Genomic DNA, 19,920 nt, shown 5'->3' on the forward strand with positions numbered 1-19,920 from the left:
TTGGATCTTATATGTCATAATTTATTCTTTAAAATAAAATACGATCGGACAAAACAGAATTTAATGTTCATGTGAAAATTTTTAAATAATTTTTACAACCACCTTTTAATTTTTTCTAAGACATTTATTGCTTTGGCTGGGATTATTGTGAGCTGGTTTGTAAGTTATCTGTATATACACACTGCAGAAGACATCACGGTTGACCCAAAAACTGATTATGTCACATTTCATCTGAGCACTTTCTTTCAAGTGAGTCAATACCTCTTTCTGTTTGAAACAACTTTGATTTGTAATCAGTGTGCTTGGTGTAGTAGTGGTGAATCATGAGAAGAATGTTTATATTTGTTATTAGGAAGTTTTATTAGAACTGTGTTTTTTCTTGAAGTTTGTGTGCAAGCAATAATTATTTGTTATCAGTAAGCATGTTAAAGTTTCATGTAAACTTACAAAAAAGGAACTGAAAAATAAATGATTAATTTACATAAGTATTCAAATAGATTTATAAACATGAATATTTTGTTGTGGAAGGACAGTTTCAAGTAATAATATTATTATCAATGTCTTTGGCGTGTTTTGTAGAGATACAGTGTTTAAATATACATCATTAGTGTTCAGAGTCATAGCTGTAAGTTTACTGTAATTAATTAATACTCCCAGGACCTTTATTCTCACCCCACTCAGCTGTTACACTTGTAATTGTTACTGACATCAAATAATACATATGTGATAGGTTTAGGTTAAACCGAGTTAGACAGTGAGAAATTATTTGAAAAGTAATGTTGCATCTCCCATACCTGAGTTGTGATATTAAATGCAATAATGAGATTGGACACAAAGTTAAATGCAAAAGGACAAATCTTTATTAGAATGGTGAACACAGTGCATGTACCAGCTTTAAGGTGTGACAGAATATCACTCCTTCTGGATACTCTCAACTTTTTAAAGATTCTGTTTGAATCCAACATTTCTTGATTCATAAGAAGCATAACATTTACCCATAATGACTAGTGCTACCCACATTTACAGTCATTTTCCTTTCAACAAAATATGTAAAGCTACAGCCTTTAGATATCCAGGAATCATAGAAAGATACTGCTGTTGACATCCTCATATAATGTGCATTAATATAACAGTATCCTTCTTAGGCAGAACAGGTAATATTCACTTGAGAATACAAAGGAGCAAGGGCAGCTATAACAAATTCAAGTTAACAGCTATCTTGTCTGTGTATTATATGAAACAAGTAGATATAAAGAACAGGGAATAAGTTTAGAATAAAACTCTGATATCACAAGAAATTAAAAATTGATGGCATGTTCATATAGCATATATAAGATCAGTATTTAAAGACTTGTTCCACAAAAACTGAATCTTTTCTACTTATTTTCCTCAGGGCTATATGCTTTATAGTTTGTGATATTTTTACTAATGTTACATAGAATGTTTTACATTTCAAACCAGCTTACCAGTACTTGACACTGTACGTTTAAATTTACAAAACAGTTTATTGATTGTTGAAACTGTATGTTTTGATTTGAACACTATTTTTTAGAATTTCAAATAGTGTATTTTATTTATCAGGGCAGTTTAAATTTACAAAACAGTTTATTGATAGTTGTAATGGTATGCTTTGATTTCAAGACTATTTTCTAGTATTTCAAATAGTGTATTTTATTTATCAGGGCAGTTTACTGGCATCTATTTCCAAGTGTGTTTTATATTTCAAATATGTTTCAGTTATACTTGAGCCTATGTATTATTAATGTATATGATAGTAATGGAACAGTAACAGCAGTATATGCACGTTTCTTCTATAGCTAATGAAGTGGTACCATCTTTTTGCATTGTTCTGGTTTACACAGTTCATCATTGCTTGTCAGCACGTTGTTATAGCAGGTGCTGTGGCCTCCTGGTTTTTAACAAGGTTCGTTTATTAATGTTAATACTAAAGACAAACTGAAAATCTAGTTAATTAATAAACTTTGGTTTCTTTTTCACTGTTTTTAATATAACTTGTTCTCAGTGCGATAATAGAAATGCTTAGAAATTCTCAGCTGAAAATAATCCTGTTTTGTTGTCTTTTATCTCTTTATGTCAAATTAAGAATTTTTTTCTTACAATTCATTTTTCACAATTTTTAATTACTTTCAAGAAAACAAACAACTTTTGTTTTGCTGCAGAATAAAGATGAATAATTTTCTATGTGTAGTATAACGACAGAATTAAAATTAAAACTTCTCTTCAGGAATAGTTACTAAACATATGAAGTTAGTGAGCACAAATGGCCTTGGATGAAGTAACATAAAACGTTATAATACATTTGTTTCTTTAACCAAAAACTAAATGTTTCTTAATGGTTGTTTTTATTATTACTAATAAGGGCAAAGGCAGACTATATTTTTGTTTCTGAAAACAGCTGATATGGGTATTAATGCTTTAATTGATAAGGAGAGAACAATGCTTTGACCTTCCTATGGTCATCTTCAGGTTAAGAAAAAGAGAGTTTGAATGCGACCACTGACAGACACGTCTTAGGGACGACAGTACAAATGGGTACGTTGAATGAACACATTCAAACTTTCTCTTTCTTAATCTGAAGATGACCTAGGAAAGTCGAAACATTGTTCTTTCGTTATTAATAAAAGTGTTAATACCCATACCAGCCATTCTGAGATACATTTTTATTTCAAGTGGATTTCTCGTCATCAAGACCATATTTTTGTACCAGCATGTAGCATTAAATACTGTTTATAAATACAAATAGTTTTTCTTAAAACAAAAACTGTAGCATAATTTAATGAATTAGTATATATGTCTTTTTTATTTTTAGGGACAAATCTAAACTTGGTACACCAATTACCACAAGTTTCTACAATTTGGTACGATACCATCTAGGTTCAGTTGCTTTAGGCTCATTTCTTGTGGTACTGCTTAAGGTCATCCGTGCCATATTCAACAAGCTGAAACAGAAGTAAGTATAATTACAGGTTTTTCTGACAATAAAATTCTTTGATTGTAATTAAATAAGCTCAGTTGACAGTGATTTCTGTGAGTTGTTTCACCCTTAATATACAGTAACTGAAAATGGCTTAATATAATCACTAATCATATTTAACTCAGAAATTTATATATTTACACATAAACTGAGTACCATGTTTTTAAAGTTTTTAAATGTGATTAAAAAAACAATTTCTTGAATAGCCCTTGAATAAGGATGTTTATGTGAATTTTGCTATCAAATGTATAGTACCAGTAGTAAGTAAGTCTAGGTATTAATACATGTATCAAATTAAATTTATGCTGCATTTTAATGAAGCTCTCATGTGTCTAAAAATGAAAAATTGGGGCTATATTCTTTGTTTTTTTAATGGTTAATTTGCTCCAAGAATAAGGAAGTTAAACTTTTGGAAAGTCATTAGGTCATCAAGATTCTCGTTTTTTTGATATGTGTGACTTTGTTTTTATTGTATATAATCTTTAAACTCATCAGAATTGTTACTTATGTAGAAACTGACCCCAAAGGTCAAGTACTTTTAAAGTAGGGACTCTTCTTGTACAGATTTATTTGATTGTTGAATTATGTGAAAAGTTACTTTAAGACTATTTGCACTAACTGCTTCTACTATTGGGGGAAACCAACTAGTCAACATCACCCACTGCCAACTCTAGTGCTCTTCTCTATCAACAAATAGTGGAGTTTATTGTCACATTATATTGCTCCCATGGCTAAAGAGCAAATATGTTTGGTGATGGGTTATTTGTGTACTGAGAGTCAAGCATCCTAATGATCAGGCTATGTGAGACTCTTCTTTCTTTAGGAACTGAAACTTTGGTGTTGATTTCAATATTTCTAATAAATTTGTTTTCAGTTCTCTGTGTTGCTATCCAAATATTGTTATACTTATTAATATTCTCAACCTTAAGCATTCAGATTCAGAGAAACTTGTTGAAACCCTAACACTTTCAATATATATGGGCTCTTCTTCTGTCTAGGGTAAAGGAAGTCATATCCATCTTTCAAATACACTAGGGTTCATTTGAAATTGGTTCACCAAAAGTACTGTTCTTTTTTTTAACTATCACGAATTAAAAATGTGTTTTTAATAATGTTTACAGAATGTTTTCACTTTATTGCTGTAATTATCATTTTCAGAATAAAAGACCACCCAACATGGTGCACCACCCTCTTAAGGTGCTGCAGTTTTTATCTCTGGCGTTTTGACTAGTTCTTGGTATTTTTGAACTGAAATGCATTTATTGAAATTGGTAAGAAGTGCCTTCTGGATTCAGCTTTTTGTAATCAGTAGTTTATTGGCCATAAATTATTGATTATAAATATGAGTAAATTTAACGTTCTTTCAGAGTGTAAGGTAATTTACTGAGTGAGGTTAATAAAGCTGATAATGTAACTGATTTTACAATAACTATTTTTGATACATATAGTTAATTACAAGTGGATTCCTGTTAGCATTGCTTGTATTTTTGCTTTTCTTGTGTCTCATTTTTTTTTTGGAGTGTATGAGGTAAGGAGATGTAGAAACTCTAAATAAATTAATTTAATGTTCATCATAAGACTTTAGTTAGCTCATTTAACTGAATATCGTATTCTTTGATATAAATTAATGCACTAATTCTAATTGGATACTAAAAAATCTTTGTAATATAATCACATAGGTTAAAACTTCTTAGTTGTTTTTTAAAGCAAGATATTTACTAAACAAGCAACCTGATACTGAGCACAACTAATTAACTACACTTTTCTTGTGTTCCTACTTATAATTATTAGAATGCCATGTTTTCTCAGTTGGTCAAGTATCTTTAGTGGTAGTGTGATATTTCCAGCTTTAAACCCAATAAAGTATCAGAAAAGGTTGAGCAAAGTTAGAAGATTTAGGTACATATATTAGATTAACAAATGAACCTTTATAATAAAAGAATAATAATTCTTGTGAGTAGGAAAAACCCATTAGACAGTGTAGACTTGGAAGGAGTTTGACATCTGAGATAAATTACTAAAAAAATGTTACTGTTTAGTTTGTCGAGTTGAGTAGTGGAGACTTGCCAACAATACATTAAAAAAACTATTGGTGTTAAATGCTTTGTGTCATGTGAAGATTCTTATGAGTTTAAAACAACACACAGTATTAGTTCTTGTAAAGCTACATCTATGACTATTTCTTCATCTATGAATTGAAGCTTGGACCTCTCACATATCAAAGAAATTCACAACTGAGTTAAAAGAAATTAATTGCTAGTAACAACTTAAACTTACCATCTCACAAAGTTCATCCTTAGAGTGGCTCCATATTGGATGCCAATGAATTTTATTGTTTTTTTTACAATATGTATTTCATCATCTAACTTTTGTACATCATGTAGGTGTTCTACCAACTAACCCTAAGTGCTAGCCCTCTAGAATGTTTAAATAACTCTAATATATTTCTTTCCTAGTTGTGTATTAATGTGGCATTTAAAATTTATTTTCACAATGTATTTCCTTGTTTTGAATTTGAACCTGAAACCTCTCCCTCTCAAGGCAAGTGCTCTACTAACTGATCTATAGGGTTAGGCACTTTTTAACAGCTAAGACTACTACATTGATATAATATTTTTATATTCATTATGACCCAAGTTTTCTCTCATTATATATTAAAGATGGCTGTCGACACGCTGTTTCTGTGCTTCTGTAAAGACTGTGAGAGGAACGATGGTTATTATAAATAAACCTTTTTATATGAGTCGAAGTCTAATGGTAAGTGAAGAATTGCATTAATATTTAAATGTGTTGTACATTTTGTAAAGAGCTAATGAACTACATAAAGGTTTTATGAACCATAAGTGGAATTCACAGACATCTTTTCCTTTACTTTTAGGTTTTTGTTGAGAACAGCAAAAAGGCGTTAAAACTAGATGCTGAAAATCGAAAATATCAAGGAGGATGAACATAAAAAACCTCATTTTTCAGTTCAGTATTTCTGTTTGTTATTTGCTTTCATCTTGGTGTGACTGCTTAATATCACTCAGAAAATGTAAAAGGAAGGACCATGTTGAGGAGGTTTAACTAAACTTTAATAACAAATAGTCCTCACAGGGTTATAAGTTTGGATGTAGGAACCAACTGATTTCAATGTATTTAAAAATACAATGCATGTGTTATTGGGCATTTATATGACACTGGCCTTATACTCCGTTTATCTATAATATTGTATAAATAAAGTAATATATTGGTAACATACAATTACAAATGTAATTATAAAACTTGATAACTAGGGAACTTATGAAAATAAGACTTTCATTTATATCTCCACTCCATCAAAGCATATAGAGTTTGAGGTTCCTCTGAATATATAATTGTGAATGTCTAATAAGCATTCTAATGTTTTTTATATATCATTAACCCTGACTGTTGTATCTTTACACTCAACATTTAGGTGAAAAAATTTCATAAGTACTGCTAATCTCACAAATAAAAACATATAAATATAATTAGGTATAATTGTGAGTTAAATCTCTTCCTAGGAATCAGTAATATACCTTGCAACAGGATTCTCAAACAGGGGGCTTCAACCACTACACAGAATACTATTATGATACTTTGTATCTAGAGGTTTGTTAGGTGGGGTGCTGACCATGGTCATAATGTTCTCAGGGGTCTTGTGTTGAAAAACTTTGGGAAACCCTGCTATACAAAATACAGTCAATACGTTTTTCAAGTACAAAGAGGAAACTTGTAAAACAGTCAATGTACAACGTTTATAGTGTAGCTTCTTGATGAATAACAAAAATATGTGCTATACCTCGGCCAGTGATAATGAAAATCTACACAACAATGATGGCATCCTAACTGTTGGAAGGTACAAGTGTATTTATATCCATCACATCATTTCTTCAGAAGAAATACCTGTTGGCCATAAAATAATATTCCAGTAAGATAATGATACCAAGCATGCAAGCTTAAAATCTGATACATCTCCCCTACATACCAGTATACATAGAACAATAGAGTTCTAACTAGCAAGGGACCATAAAGATATCATGCAAGTGAAGGGGTAATGTTGACTAAGAGAGTAACTAATCTTTAAGGTAATAGTAAAATGCTAACTTTAACTAAATACGTTTAGTTTTCAAATTAATATTGCTTTTACCATCTAACCTAAACAAAATTTAAGACTGAAAATTCTGAATACTGTATTGTTTATGTGATCTTTTACTCAGGTGAATGTTTGAAATACTGTAGTGTTTATTTGGTCTGATAGTTGAGGTAAATGTTTCAAATACTGTGTTATTTATGTAATGTCACAGCTCAAGTGAACATATAGAATACTGAAGTATCAGATGTATAAAGATGCACAAACTGTTAAACAAGTGGCTTTCACAAGACCTGGGTCAAGGGATGTCTGACAGTTTTATTAATACTTAGGTTATTTATAATGGCTTATTTTCCCTTTCGTCTCATATTACTGTTATTTTTATTACAATAGTTAAATTATTTACAATGGTCTACTCTTACATAGATTATATTTTGTTTTGTTTACATTCATTTGATGATATATACATTATGTACAATTGCAACATTGCCCACAATTTAATTTGAGGAGATATGTGTATTACCAGTCTTATCATAAAGAAGAAAAAATATTTCTCACTAATTGTTATTTGTATTATAAACACACTTTCCTGTTATGAAACCGTCATGTAATTATTAAGCCTTTCAGAAATACAAAAAAATGTTATATTTACTGAATATTTACATATCAATAATACTGTTTACTAGATGACAGCGATATATAACAAACAATACTCTTTACCAGATGACAACAACGTATAACTACTGTATAACAAATAATACTGTTTACTACATGCTAATATATAACTATCAAGTGACACATACTCTTTAATAGATTAAACAATATATATAACTGCTGTGTAACAGATAATACTGTGTACTAGATGTAAAGAACACATAACTACTGTATAACAGAAGATACTGGGTCACTTCTAGTGGTAAACTCAGTAATACTTCATGAGCCTTCCCATGCTTGACAGACATAGTTAAGGCCTATATCATATCATGAAGCACTGGTTTAAAACTAGTTGGTTTACAATATTTAAAGATGGGAATCATAGAAACAAAATTGAGTTAATTTTATGAGTGGATATGAAACATTTTGCATATGTACAGGTATAATTATGTTTGATATTCTCACTTACAATACATATGCATTAATTGTAACTTGTATATACAGAAGGCTATAGACACATTTGTTAAGGGAAACTTTAAATGTGTAATCATAAGAAAATGAATTTGAGGACATAAAACACCAGATGCACTAGAATCAAGGTCACTTTAAAACACTGTGATTAGTTTCAATGTATTTGTGTGTCTTACAGATGGAAATGCTCACAGTAGACTGTGTGAGAAATTGTTTGTATTGTTGTGGTCTTTTGACTTAGTCAAATATTTATTATTTTCTTGGACATTTATTTGACACTGAGGATGTTGAGTTAGTGTTGTGATCTGAAGAGTAACAGAAACTGCACAAAACCCACACAAATTACAGTAATTATATAATTGTTATTTAAGATAATAAGCTGAATGTTTTAAACTTACAGCTTTTGTTGATTTATTGAAGAAATAAAATAAAGTTTATAAAAGTGTTAAATGTATGTTTAGTATTGAAAATAGACACAGTCTGACAATGTCAGTATACATAACTAAAATACAATGTGTATACAAACATCTATAACCACATAAATAAACTATGCGATCTAACTAAACAGTTTCATGAATTTTCCTACCACATAAACATGCAAATGTATATATATATATTTGCTTAAGTTTCATATTATAGTTATATCTGTTAAAGTTTTCAAATTAAAAGTTAACTACTAATATATTAAAGTAATATCCTTATTTAAACAAACAGTCAACATTCTTTTATTTATTAAATTTTATTTAATTTGTTTATTCAAAATATTGTTAGAAATTATACAATATAAGAAGTGACCTTAAGTGATTCTGAAGTCAGTGGTTTACGTTAAACACTACTTAAACTTGCTTATAACAAAGGTTTCAGAAATAAATAAAACATATCTTACTCTATAAATAATTAAAAACAACAACAACTTTTATTTCAGGTAATGTTTTATGATTATATTTCCATCAGGGTCACAAATATAACTGATGAAACTGAAATAAAGTTATTTATTGTGAACTGGAAAATAGAAATCGTTTTTTTTTCTAACTTTAGTGTCAAGGTGCTCAAATCTTTCAACATATTAAATGTTGTTGTTTGTTCTAATATCTCTTACATTCAACAAATTTCCTATCGAGGAGTAATACCAATATACTGAATAAATCTCCAGTAGATAAACTTTTAAAAAATATAATAAACATAAAAATGTCATTCATCAAGGAAAGTTAATATTTATCAATCAAGCGAAGATGTCTAAGAAACTCAGTAATATATAGTTAATTTGTAAAATTTACCTGAAGTACATATATCTAATGAAAGCTTGTCCTAACATAAGTTGATAAACATACGAAAGTTTAAAACCATCTGCTTACTTAAAGTAAATAAAATGAATGTTTTAGAGAAATGTTACAAGTCAAATGTATTATATCAAAATGTAATGAATATCATAAAAGTTGAAACATCTGCAACCTCAGTATTGCTGTCATAGTTTTTCCTTACGATACTTAAGACAGAATGTTTCTAGTTTGATTAATGAACTGTTTCTTGACCATTTTGTTAAAATATGACTTTATAGAAAAATAATGTAAAAATATTTCTTCACTAATGTCTTTCTTTAGTACATATTTTAAAAGTTTAGGGCTAACAGCAATGGGAACTGAACAACATACCATTAAGATGTTTCTAATCCACCAGAAGCTCTTCTTCACATAGAGGTTCAGTCGTTGTACCAGTTGTGGTTTTTTGAGGTTATCTTTTCACTCAGTGGTTCGAATTGATGTTTCTCAACTTGATTTTCAGTTTCAGCAATAGGTAAAATATAAGCGTCTGAGACAGGAGTGTCATCCATGACTGTCTGGAGAAAAGGCTTGTCCTTTGAAATCCAAGACAGCTGCGTGAGATAAGGATCCAGCCTCGGATAAGAGTGAGTTTTTGAACATTGGTTTTCTATTTCCAAGGTACTCTCTTTCAGTTCAATATCACTTGCAACTTGATGTAGTTGATACTGAAGCCTATTGAGAGATGATCTGAAATTGATAAAGCATTTTGAAAACATGACCAACTTTGCCAATTTCTAACTGTAATGGAAATTCATTATAAGTTATCAAAATCATTCATGAATTAAAAACAAACCATTCTTTACAAGCCAGCTAATTATCATCAGACAAGCCACATGGATAATGTCTAAGTTTCAAAATGAGGACATTAAAGACCTTTCAGATGACCACGAAATTGCACCTAGTAGTAAAAAAGCTAAATTTGTTATCCTAGAGGGACAGTTAATTATTTATGTATGTGGCTTTACCATTTCCACCAAGTTAACAAACATATTTTAATATTGATTTTAGTTTTAACCTTAAAGCAATAGTCAAACCTCTCAAGCACAATAAACAAAAATAAATGAATGTAACAAAAAATAAGTGGATTGGAAAAGCACAAAATCAATGAAACTAAAACATTAATGTAAGAATACTAGCCCCTTTGAAACACTAGAACTGCCTTTCTCGTTTTTCTATTTGTTTAGTCTTTGACTAGGGTTTTCCTTCATCTAGGAATGTTTCCCTGTTTTATTGTGGCACGTTATCTCCAACGGCTAAGACTGTTTTCCTCATTTTGTTTAGACGAGGACTGTATTTCTCTATTTCTTCAGTTTACTTGTTTAGTTTTTGATTAGGTTTTTCTAACTACTAAAACCGTTTTATTTTTTCCTAAATTTACTTCTTTAGTTTATGACTATAGTATTCCAATAGTTATCACAGATTTTTCAGAATCCTCCAAAAGTTATGACAATCTTCCCATTTACTCATAATTTATATTCATGTTTATTTTCTGACTAGGCTTCTTCAAAGATATGTCTCTTTTGTTGAACTATTTAATTATTTATCCACTTTTAATTTGTTAATTTTTACGTTTTTTGTATTTTTCACTTGGCCAGTTCTTCCTTTTTATTTCTCTTACTTACTTCACAACAGTTTTCTTGTTTATTTTTCTTGTACAAACTCCACATGTTGGTGTTTTTTCAGTGTGGCTTTTACTCTGTAGTTATAAAATATCTTTATCTTTGATCTTGTTCTTCAATTTTCTTTTAAAGCTGTAATAACTATTGTTTTAATATTTCTAGTGTTTATACTAAACTGGAATATAGTTTAACCGAGGAAGAGGCAGAAAAAAGCAGCCCAGGCAGCCAAAGATTAGTAAATTCTTTTGTAAGCTAATCAAAATTAAGATCATTCATGAAATGAACTTGTGCTGTATTCATACAATAATTATTGATAAAATCAGTTAAATTAACAATACATAGAAAAGTCAGTGTGTGTTGGTAACACTCTGTAGAAAGAAGGGTTTTTATACAATGTTACTTAACAATACAATATATATATAGAAGACCATGGGTCTTTCATTAAAGTGGTTTGTTTTTATTATAAACGTTGGTGATATAATAAAAAATAACTTCATTCAGAAACATTTTAAGTATAAAACTGAATCGATATTTTTACTTTCATAATAAGTTTTATACACTTGGTTCTAGGTGAGGTGATCTCACACTGTCTTTAGGCTTATTTTATAAACATTCACTACACTTGTAAAGTTTCACAGCACAACCTCTTCACACCCCATCACTAAAATTGTAATGGCAGACAGTAATTGAATTGCTCTGTCTATATAAAAGTATTTATAACTTTTATAACTACTACTATTTAAAGAAATCAAGTGTAACATGACACACACACACACACACACACACACACACACTGGCTTTTAGATAGGTTATATTTGATTATTCCTTGATGCATTATAGTTGTCTCACAACTGAAGTTTTAATACCAGAAAGGCCATGGGTATTTATCAAGTGAAGCTACTTCAGTACTTTCACTTTGCAAACCATTGCTACAACATCAAAGTCATCCTAACCTTGCTTCTTGTAATTTCTGTTGGAGAGCAGACTGGACATCTCGAAGATGCATAAATTCTTGGTGAAGTGATGTTTGTGGTGTATCTCCACATAGTTCCATTTGAGGGCGCCACTTTCTGTTTTCCAGTCTAGTTTGAACCACTTTCATTGGCCCAGCAGTATCTTGAAGACTCTTTTCAAGCTCCTGTACTTCATTTCTTCCTCTTGCAATTTCCCTTTCTAACTGTTAACCAACATTACATTTCATATTATGTATGTTTAGTTACTCAAATACTACCTAATATTAGCATTTTTAACAAGGCAATACTTTCTCCTTGATATTTCAATAATACTACCTAATTAACAGTTTTTACAATTTAACAGTTTAATATTTTCACCTGGTTTCTCAGGAAAAGAAAAATTTCCAGAAACATGTTTGATGTTTTACAGTACTATAAAACAACTACTTAATTGAAGAAGTTAAAATAACAGTAACTTGATTCAGCTCCATTCAGGTTTTACTATCAGACTTACATTTTCTTGCTGAACAACTAACATATCTCTCGTTTGCTTCAATTCGTGTATTCGTTTTCGTATAGCAAATGCTGTTGCTTCTCTCTGACTGGAAGTTTGATTTTCTGTATCTCTTATAAGAGCTAAAGCATCCAAACAGAGATAGCGTGCTGACTCCATCTCATTCTCAGCACTAGTTTTGTTGGATTGGCTAAATCCATGCCACTGCTCAGGTGTTACTGTGCTAGAAAATACATATCACATACATAAACCTATACTCGATCAAAATTAAATATTAGTTTCATTACATTACTTATTTTCCATATTTAAGAAAAAATTAGAAAAATCATATAACTGGTTTATGTGAGGTTCTTGGAATATTTGTTTATTAAAATAGCATTATCAATATTATAAAATGTACAATAACAACCAGGTACACAGTGTGGTCAACTCTGTGTATCACCTTGGAATTTAAGCAGATATTAACCAAGGATGATTATTGGGACAGAAATGCTTACAAGCAGAAGAAATATAATCAAATTACTGGGCCTGCTGATATATAGCTACAGTTTTTTCTGTAATTTTGAGAAAGTTTTTCAACAGCTGTCAGTGCTAGCCACCCTTAAGTTTGAAGCAATAGGCTAGTAAGAAGGCAGATAGTCAACTTTTGGTCTATTCCTTGCCAATGAGTTTGGGATTCACCATCACATTTCTATTCATCAACTTGCAGATTGTGAATTTAATATCCTAACAACCAGGTCAAGAGATTGTTCTGTGAAACAGACCAATAGTTTTTACCCTAACTTTATTGTTCTTAACAATAAATGAATTAATGAACAGAAAAACAAAGATACAATTTGAGTTCTGACAGGAGTAGCTCAAGAGTTGATGGTGAGTGCTGTTGGTTCTCTGCCTTCCTTCCAATCTGCCAGTTAAAAATTATGGATGGGTAGGACCAGATAGACCCTTTTACATCTCTGTAGGAAAAAACAAAACAAAACAACACACAAAATAAAAAGTTTACCTTAGTTTCTCACACTTTATAAAAGATAACATCAAAATATCTTAAATGTGTTTACCTCACTGGAACCTCCACAGGAAAAGGCTTAAGGGTGATGCCTGCAGATTTTGTGTGTAAATCCAGTTGATAAGTTTCAATATTATGAGCTGATAATTTGTCCACAATATCAGCCTTCAAGTGATCTCTGGTATGTTTTAGTCGACACAGATGTTCCCAAACAGACTTACTTTTTTGTTGTAGCTTTTGAGAAATGTTCTCTAAAAGTTTTATTTCCTAAAATAAAAAGTTTGTTGATATAAATAAATTAAACTATTCACTAGATATTTTACTGACCTACAGTTTTATAATGGATAAACAAGATGGTAAGTTGATGTGTTAAGCCATCAATATGTATAGCACATACTTTCAAAAAATAATTCTTCACATAGACAATGTATGAATAATATACTTTTCCTAACCAAAAATGAAAACAAGTTATACTCTATTAAGGTTACAGTTTTCCTTATCTCCATAAATTTAAAAGATATTTTGGAGTGATTACATATTTTAAAGTTGTGAAATGTATTATTTGTTAGTATACAAAAAGAAAATATGAGTTAAAACCTGCATTTTATCAATCAAGTAACTTTATCAATATATAATAGTAATATTATTTTTAATGACTGACTAATATAATATTAAATAATTATCAGGAAAGCATGTCCGTAGTAATATTTAGAAAACCTTAACTAAATAATAGACATGAAACATATGTAAAGACTAACATATTTAAAAATAAAACCAAATGACATGTGAAATGTATGGTACTAACTAAAACTGACATTCATTAAAGTAGGGTGGTTTGTTTGGTTGTGAAAGTAGAGAGAGGAAGTAATTTTTTTATCATCCACCTAGTTGAGATGGCTTGGCATAGCCAGGTGGTTAAGACATTCGACTCATAATCTGAGGGTCGTGAATTCAAGTCTCCGTCACATCAAACATGCTCACCCTTTCAGCTGTGGGGGTGTTATAATGTGATGGTCAATCCAACTATTCATTGGTAAAAGAGTTGAAAGTGGGTGGTGATGACTAGCTGCCTTTCCTCTAGTCTTACACTGCTAAATTAGGAACAGCTAGCACAGCCTTCAAGTAGCTTTGTGCAATATGTAAACCAAACCTTGTTGAGACAATTATAGTTGAAAAATATTCTTTTCACTAGGTTATGACGCGAGCTCATGTTATGACATATCATGTACATGAAGTAGTTATAGATACTAGAATTACTGGAAGGCCTTAATTAAATTTTCACTATGAAAGAGTGAAAGTGAGCAGAGAAACAAACTTTACATTCTAAATCATATGCTTTTTCAGGCAGACTTCAAACTAATCAATCTTATCAGCCAGCTTAGTACTTTAAATGACAAACCTTCTTCATTTGGTGGTACTGATCATCTTCCACTACATCAACATTAGTCCTCCTGTCTTTCAACATCAAACACATCTTTGTTGCTTCCAACAGAGGAACTTTATTCATTAAAGCACTTTCTAAAGCAGTTTTAGTTTCCAACAGAGCAGAAATTTCTTCTTCTATAGTTTTCAAAGTTTCTTCTAATGTTTTATGCCATAGTTTGATGTCCAGCACACGTTCTGACAGAGCTAGATTTGTTTCCTTTGAAAAAAGATTATATGGTGAATACATTTGTATTATGATGTTAAAACTGGAAGTTATTTATTTACTGATGTTTTATATCACAGCAGAGATTAAGTTTAAGTAATGCCATAAATTTCTGAAAATGTAAAAGAGTACAAATTAGATTATTTTTACCTAATTAAGTTAACAACATAAAAGTTAGGAACCTTATATGGTTTAATTTACTACTTACAGTAAAGTCATGGCAATCAGTTACCAGTTTTAATCATGGTTAATGGCCTGTAAGATTACCATAGCTACTTAGTACAGATCAAAACACCCTAAACTTATTAATGCAAAGCAAAAACACAGTTCTTATATGAATGTATAACTCCAATATATTGGATAAACCAACAAAACCTAAAAGTGAGGACTATAAACCATATCAAGACTGTGTAACACCAATCATGTCAGAGTAAAATATCATCCAATAGAAAGAAATATTAATAACAGAATGACATGAACTACATACAAGACAGATAAATAAAAGAAACTAATTCCACTTAATTGATAGCACATCTAGACAATCTACTATGCAAGTCGACAAATCTTAGATAACCCTCTTGAGATCACTGAAACAAAGTGATTGAACTCATAATAAAGGAAACCTCAGACAAGCGTATAGTCCAACAGTCTCTTGACTGAATCCTGGCCACTACAATTATTACAGAAGTTCTATAAGTCAAGTACAGTTAGCAGTTTATTAGAAAAAATATACAACTAATCTAAAGCACAAGCCATTTATACATAACATAATTATGATTTTCTTTTTATATTTACACACTTTGGTTATGAATATACCCTAAGAGGACCATTTACAATACATAAAAATATTCTTTATTATTACTGTATCACAGACAATCCAATTGTAATTCAGAATTTAAATTTCGTATTATTAATTTCACTCAACCTAATGCTTTACGTTTTTACAAATATTTTTAGCAATACTAGCTTAAATTCACCTGGTTTTTCCATAAAATCCTATTTTTAGATTCATTTCGTTGGTAATGACTTTGTGTCCTTAGATTATGCGATGATGAAATTACTTGTTTTGTTGCCAATGCTATAGAATCATTGTTAGCTGTCCATTCTGCTGGTGAATGGTGGTCCACCTGTTTTTCGTAGAACATATTTATTACACGCCAGTATCATATAAATATGTTAACCTTCCACATTTGTGGTAAAAAGGCTTGAATTACACGCTTATTCTAACTTGGAAATAAATGTGTACCAGTCATAATAAATCTATTAGTCTTATGCGTAACAATAACATTTAAGTACCCTAAAGAATATATCGTTATGGCTTATGCTGCAAAGGAAGCAACGATACTGCACTATATTTACAAAACAATAATCCTTAAAAACTTAACTCATATTTATATTTAAGTTCTGTTGATAAGTTATAAATTAAGCTTAGTTTCAATATGTCAGTTGTTACAACTGTATCCTAGCAACGGACTCTCCAAGCTCTCTGTAACTGCTCTCTTGCGTTCAAAAAGTAGAATAACAACTATAACAGAAATGTACACAAACCTACATGAGTTTTAAGATTTTTAAAGTTAAAAGTTCAGTGTGAATTTATTTCAAGCAATTATACAATCTTATCCAGTAACAAAATTACTATGAACTACACAAATATAATGTTTTTCTTAATAGGTAACAGTATATAAATTTTTAATGATAAAGTGAAACATAACCGTATTAATTTTCAGAGAATGTAACAGGGCCTGGCATGGCATAGCGCGTAAGGCGTGCGACTCGTAATCGGAGGGTCACGGGTTCGCGCCCGCGTCGCGCCAAACATGCTCGCCCTCCCAGCCGTGGGGGCGTTATAATGTGACGGTCAATCCCACTATTCGTTGGTAAAGAGTAGCCCAAGAGTTGGCGGTGGGTGGTGATGACTAGCTGCCTTCCCTCTAGTCTTACACTGCAAAATTAGGGACGGCTAGCACAGATAGTTCTCGAGTAGCTTTGTGCGAAATTCCAAACACCAAACCAAACCAACCAGAAAATGTAACATTTACAAAAAGAACAAAACAAAACAAAACTGGATCTTACAAGTACTCACTTTAGTTATATCAAATGTAAAATTGTACACCAGGAATGACTTAATTCTTAAACCATATAATATTTATATATATAAAAGTTTTATCAAATTGGTTTACAAAAAAATCCATTAAACATTTTTGGCCTAACCCCACTTCCCAATGACTCAATGGTAAGCCTGAAAACATATGTATCAGCAATAACACAAGTGACAGAATAGCGGTGCTGTGAACATGTACGTGTCAGCGAGAATGTAATAAAAATAACCAGAACATGAAAAGTGTTTAACAACACAGTATTATGCAACAGTGTTAGAAGAATAGAATATTTTGTCATTATTTCCACTTTATGAGACTAATACTTCCATGCCATTGCAGAACGTAATTTTAGCACTGTGGTAATGATTTAGTGATCCCTGTTAGATATTGAATAAGCAGAATAAGAATACTTATCATTTTTAGAATTCCCTTATAGTTGTCCCAAAGACATGTTATAATGGTTCTGTTTGAATGAATATAATAATTAAATTTAGGGTCGTAAGTAAGTATCATGGTACCTCATGCAATGTCTAAACTATATAGAAAGAAGCTAACATATAGGACTGGTATATGCTGGAATAAATTAATATAAGAGCTCTTCACAAATAAACTTTGATAAAAACAGTGTTAAACTCTATGCATTGTGTTTTTTGTCATACCACAGCCCCAAAATGCGTAAACAGTTGTCAGTTGAGCAGAGGGTCAACATAAACGCTTTACGTAACGTTGGTTAAACTCTCCGACAAATTGGTGCAGACTTGAAATGCTCTCCAAACACTGTCAAATACACCTTAGATCGTGAAACCGAGACAGGTTAATTTGAAAATAGGAAAGGAAGAGGAGTAACACCTAAATTCAATTATACTGATGTCAAGTATCTTTGTTTGTACAGCCTTCAAGACAGAAGGAAGACTGCTACTGATCTCAAACATGAGATAAACGACCATTGAGGAAATGATAGAAAAGTGTCTACATCTACAGTATCAAGAAGACACAACGAAAATATAATGTCACATCGTGTAGCAGTTAAAGAAAAAAACAATTTTACTTCGATCTCCAAATATGAATAAGAGACTGAAATTTTCTAAGAAGTACAAAAAATGAACTGCTTTGATTGGAAATGTGTGTTATGGACGGATGAGTACAAGTTTGAAAATTTTGGATAAAATCGTAGGTTGTACGTCCAGTTGAAGAAAGATACTCACTTCAATACATAGCACTTACCAAGAAGCATGAGGGAGTCAGTGTAATGGCTTTGGGGTGTTTTACTACTGAGACTACAGAATATATTTACAAAATAGATGAAGTAACGGACCAGTGAAAGTCCCAACAGAAACTGATCCGTCATGTTTTCCCTAGTAGTTTACGTATTATTAATAAAATATTTTATCACCAAGGAAACAATGACCCAAAACACTTATCCAATCTACACAGAAATTATTTAACCAAGATAGAAACGGCTAGAGTGATTCAAACGATGCAATGGACTCCACAGCACCCTAGTCTCAATTCAACTGAGTAGATCTGGGATTTGATAGATTAAAAAATTGAAAAGTCAAACGTTTCTTGCAAAAAACTTCATAGGAAAGTATTAATCATTTGGAGTAAAATCCCATAAGGGCACTTTAATTAAACATGTTGCAACAATGACTGAAAGACAGTTTGCAATTATTAAACTAAAAGAGGGACACACAAACAATTAACTGTTTGCTGAACTCAAGCACCCTCCGTCCAGTTCTCTTGCATTAAATATGAATATTAGTAAAATGTCGATGTTTCAGTTGTAAATTACCTTCAACTGTTTTTAAAGTAGCCTAAAATTTGATTTCGATTTTGTCCTACCACTTTTGCACAGTCTAAAATAAAGGATAGAACAGTGTTTAGGTATACTGAGATACTAACATATTGTGTAGTCAAAAAACAAAAAACTGAAAAAATTATAGAAAGTTAATTGTTACAGGTATGTATTGCATTATAGTGTAACCTGCGTGTGACATGTGATTAAGTTTTGTGTTTGTTTTCTTCATACGAGGATTTGACTGTTAAGTTACGTTGTCATAGAATGTTTGGCTGGTGTTAAACACTGGTATGTTTAAACATTAGATAAAAAAATCAATCATGACGCTAAAAAAACATGAAGGTTGAAGAACAGTTGTCCATCATTTGAAAGCGCTCGGGTTATAAGGCTTTTATCAAATTCTAACTTCGTATCAGTTTACGTACCGCCCAGTATTCGTAGTTGTGTAAACTTCTTACCACCTTCTTGCTCTCCACCCTTCTTCCTCAAGTAATTTATTAACTACATTTTCATATACCTTACTACCTTTCTTCCTATTTTCTTACTTCCCAGCCTTTTTATTTATGTGAAAACTACTTACACGTCCATTCTTCCTACTTGTGTCTGGTTAGAACAGCGATACTTTTAAGGACTTGCAACGCTAAAATTCGCTTAGTTCGATTCCCTGTAATAAACACGGTACTCGTACATAGCTTGATAGGGTTTTGTTCTAAAACAAACAATTAGCTCTGTTTGTATAAGTTTTTTT

General features: G+C 31.0%; 1 protein-coding gene across 3 annotated transcripts; it reads right to left on the reverse strand.

Annotated features, from left to right (window-relative positions):
- Positions 1-837: 837 nt before the first annotated feature.
- On the reverse strand, positions 838-16,783 carry LOC143238774 (tektin-B1-like). Of its 3 annotated transcripts, none has more exons than XM_076479310.1 (7): positions 16,253-16,783; positions 15,027-15,269; positions 13,680-13,894; positions 12,622-12,844; positions 12,108-12,331; positions 9,866-10,222; positions 838-2,960 (listed from the first exon to the last, which is right to left on the reverse strand). In XM_076479310.1, the coding sequence occupies exons 1-6, from the start codon at positions 16,418-16,420 to the stop codon at positions 9,913-9,915; spliced, it is 1,383 nt and encodes a 460-aa protein (XP_076335425.1). In that variant the 5' UTR covers positions 16,421-16,783; the 3' UTR covers positions 838-2,960; positions 9,866-9,912. The 3 variants fall into 3 exon arrangements, with proteins under 3 accessions (XP_076335425.1, XP_076335427.1, XP_076335426.1); XM_076479311.1 differs by lacking the exon at positions 838-2,960 and adding an exon at positions 5,895-6,901; XM_076479312.1 differs by lacking the exon at positions 9,866-10,222.
- Positions 16,784-19,920: the final 3,137 nt, after the last annotated feature.

This window comes from Tachypleus tridentatus, chromosome 13 (assembly GCF_004210375.1).
Source record: "Tachypleus tridentatus isolate NWPU-2018 chromosome 13, ASM421037v1, whole genome shotgun sequence".
Classification (NCBI taxonomy): domain Eukaryota; kingdom Metazoa; phylum Arthropoda; class Merostomata; order Xiphosura; family Limulidae; genus Tachypleus; species Tachypleus tridentatus.

What these genes read in the sequence shown, in the direction of transcription:
- LOC143238774 (XM_076479310.1), bottom strand. Translation starts at nt 16,420, where the DNA reads ATGTTCTACGAAAAACAGGTGGACCACCATTCACCAGCAGAATGGACA. An exon ending in TAGTTGTTCAGCAAGAAAAT is followed by an intron (nt 12,332 to 12,621) that starts GTAAGTCTGATA and finishes GTTGGTTAACAG; the next exon opens with TTAGAAAGGGAAATTGCAAG. An exon ending in CAGAAATTACAAGAAGCAAG is followed by an intron (nt 10,223 to 12,107) that starts GTTAGGATGACT and finishes TATCAATTTCAG; the next exon opens with ATCATCTCTCAATAGGCTTC.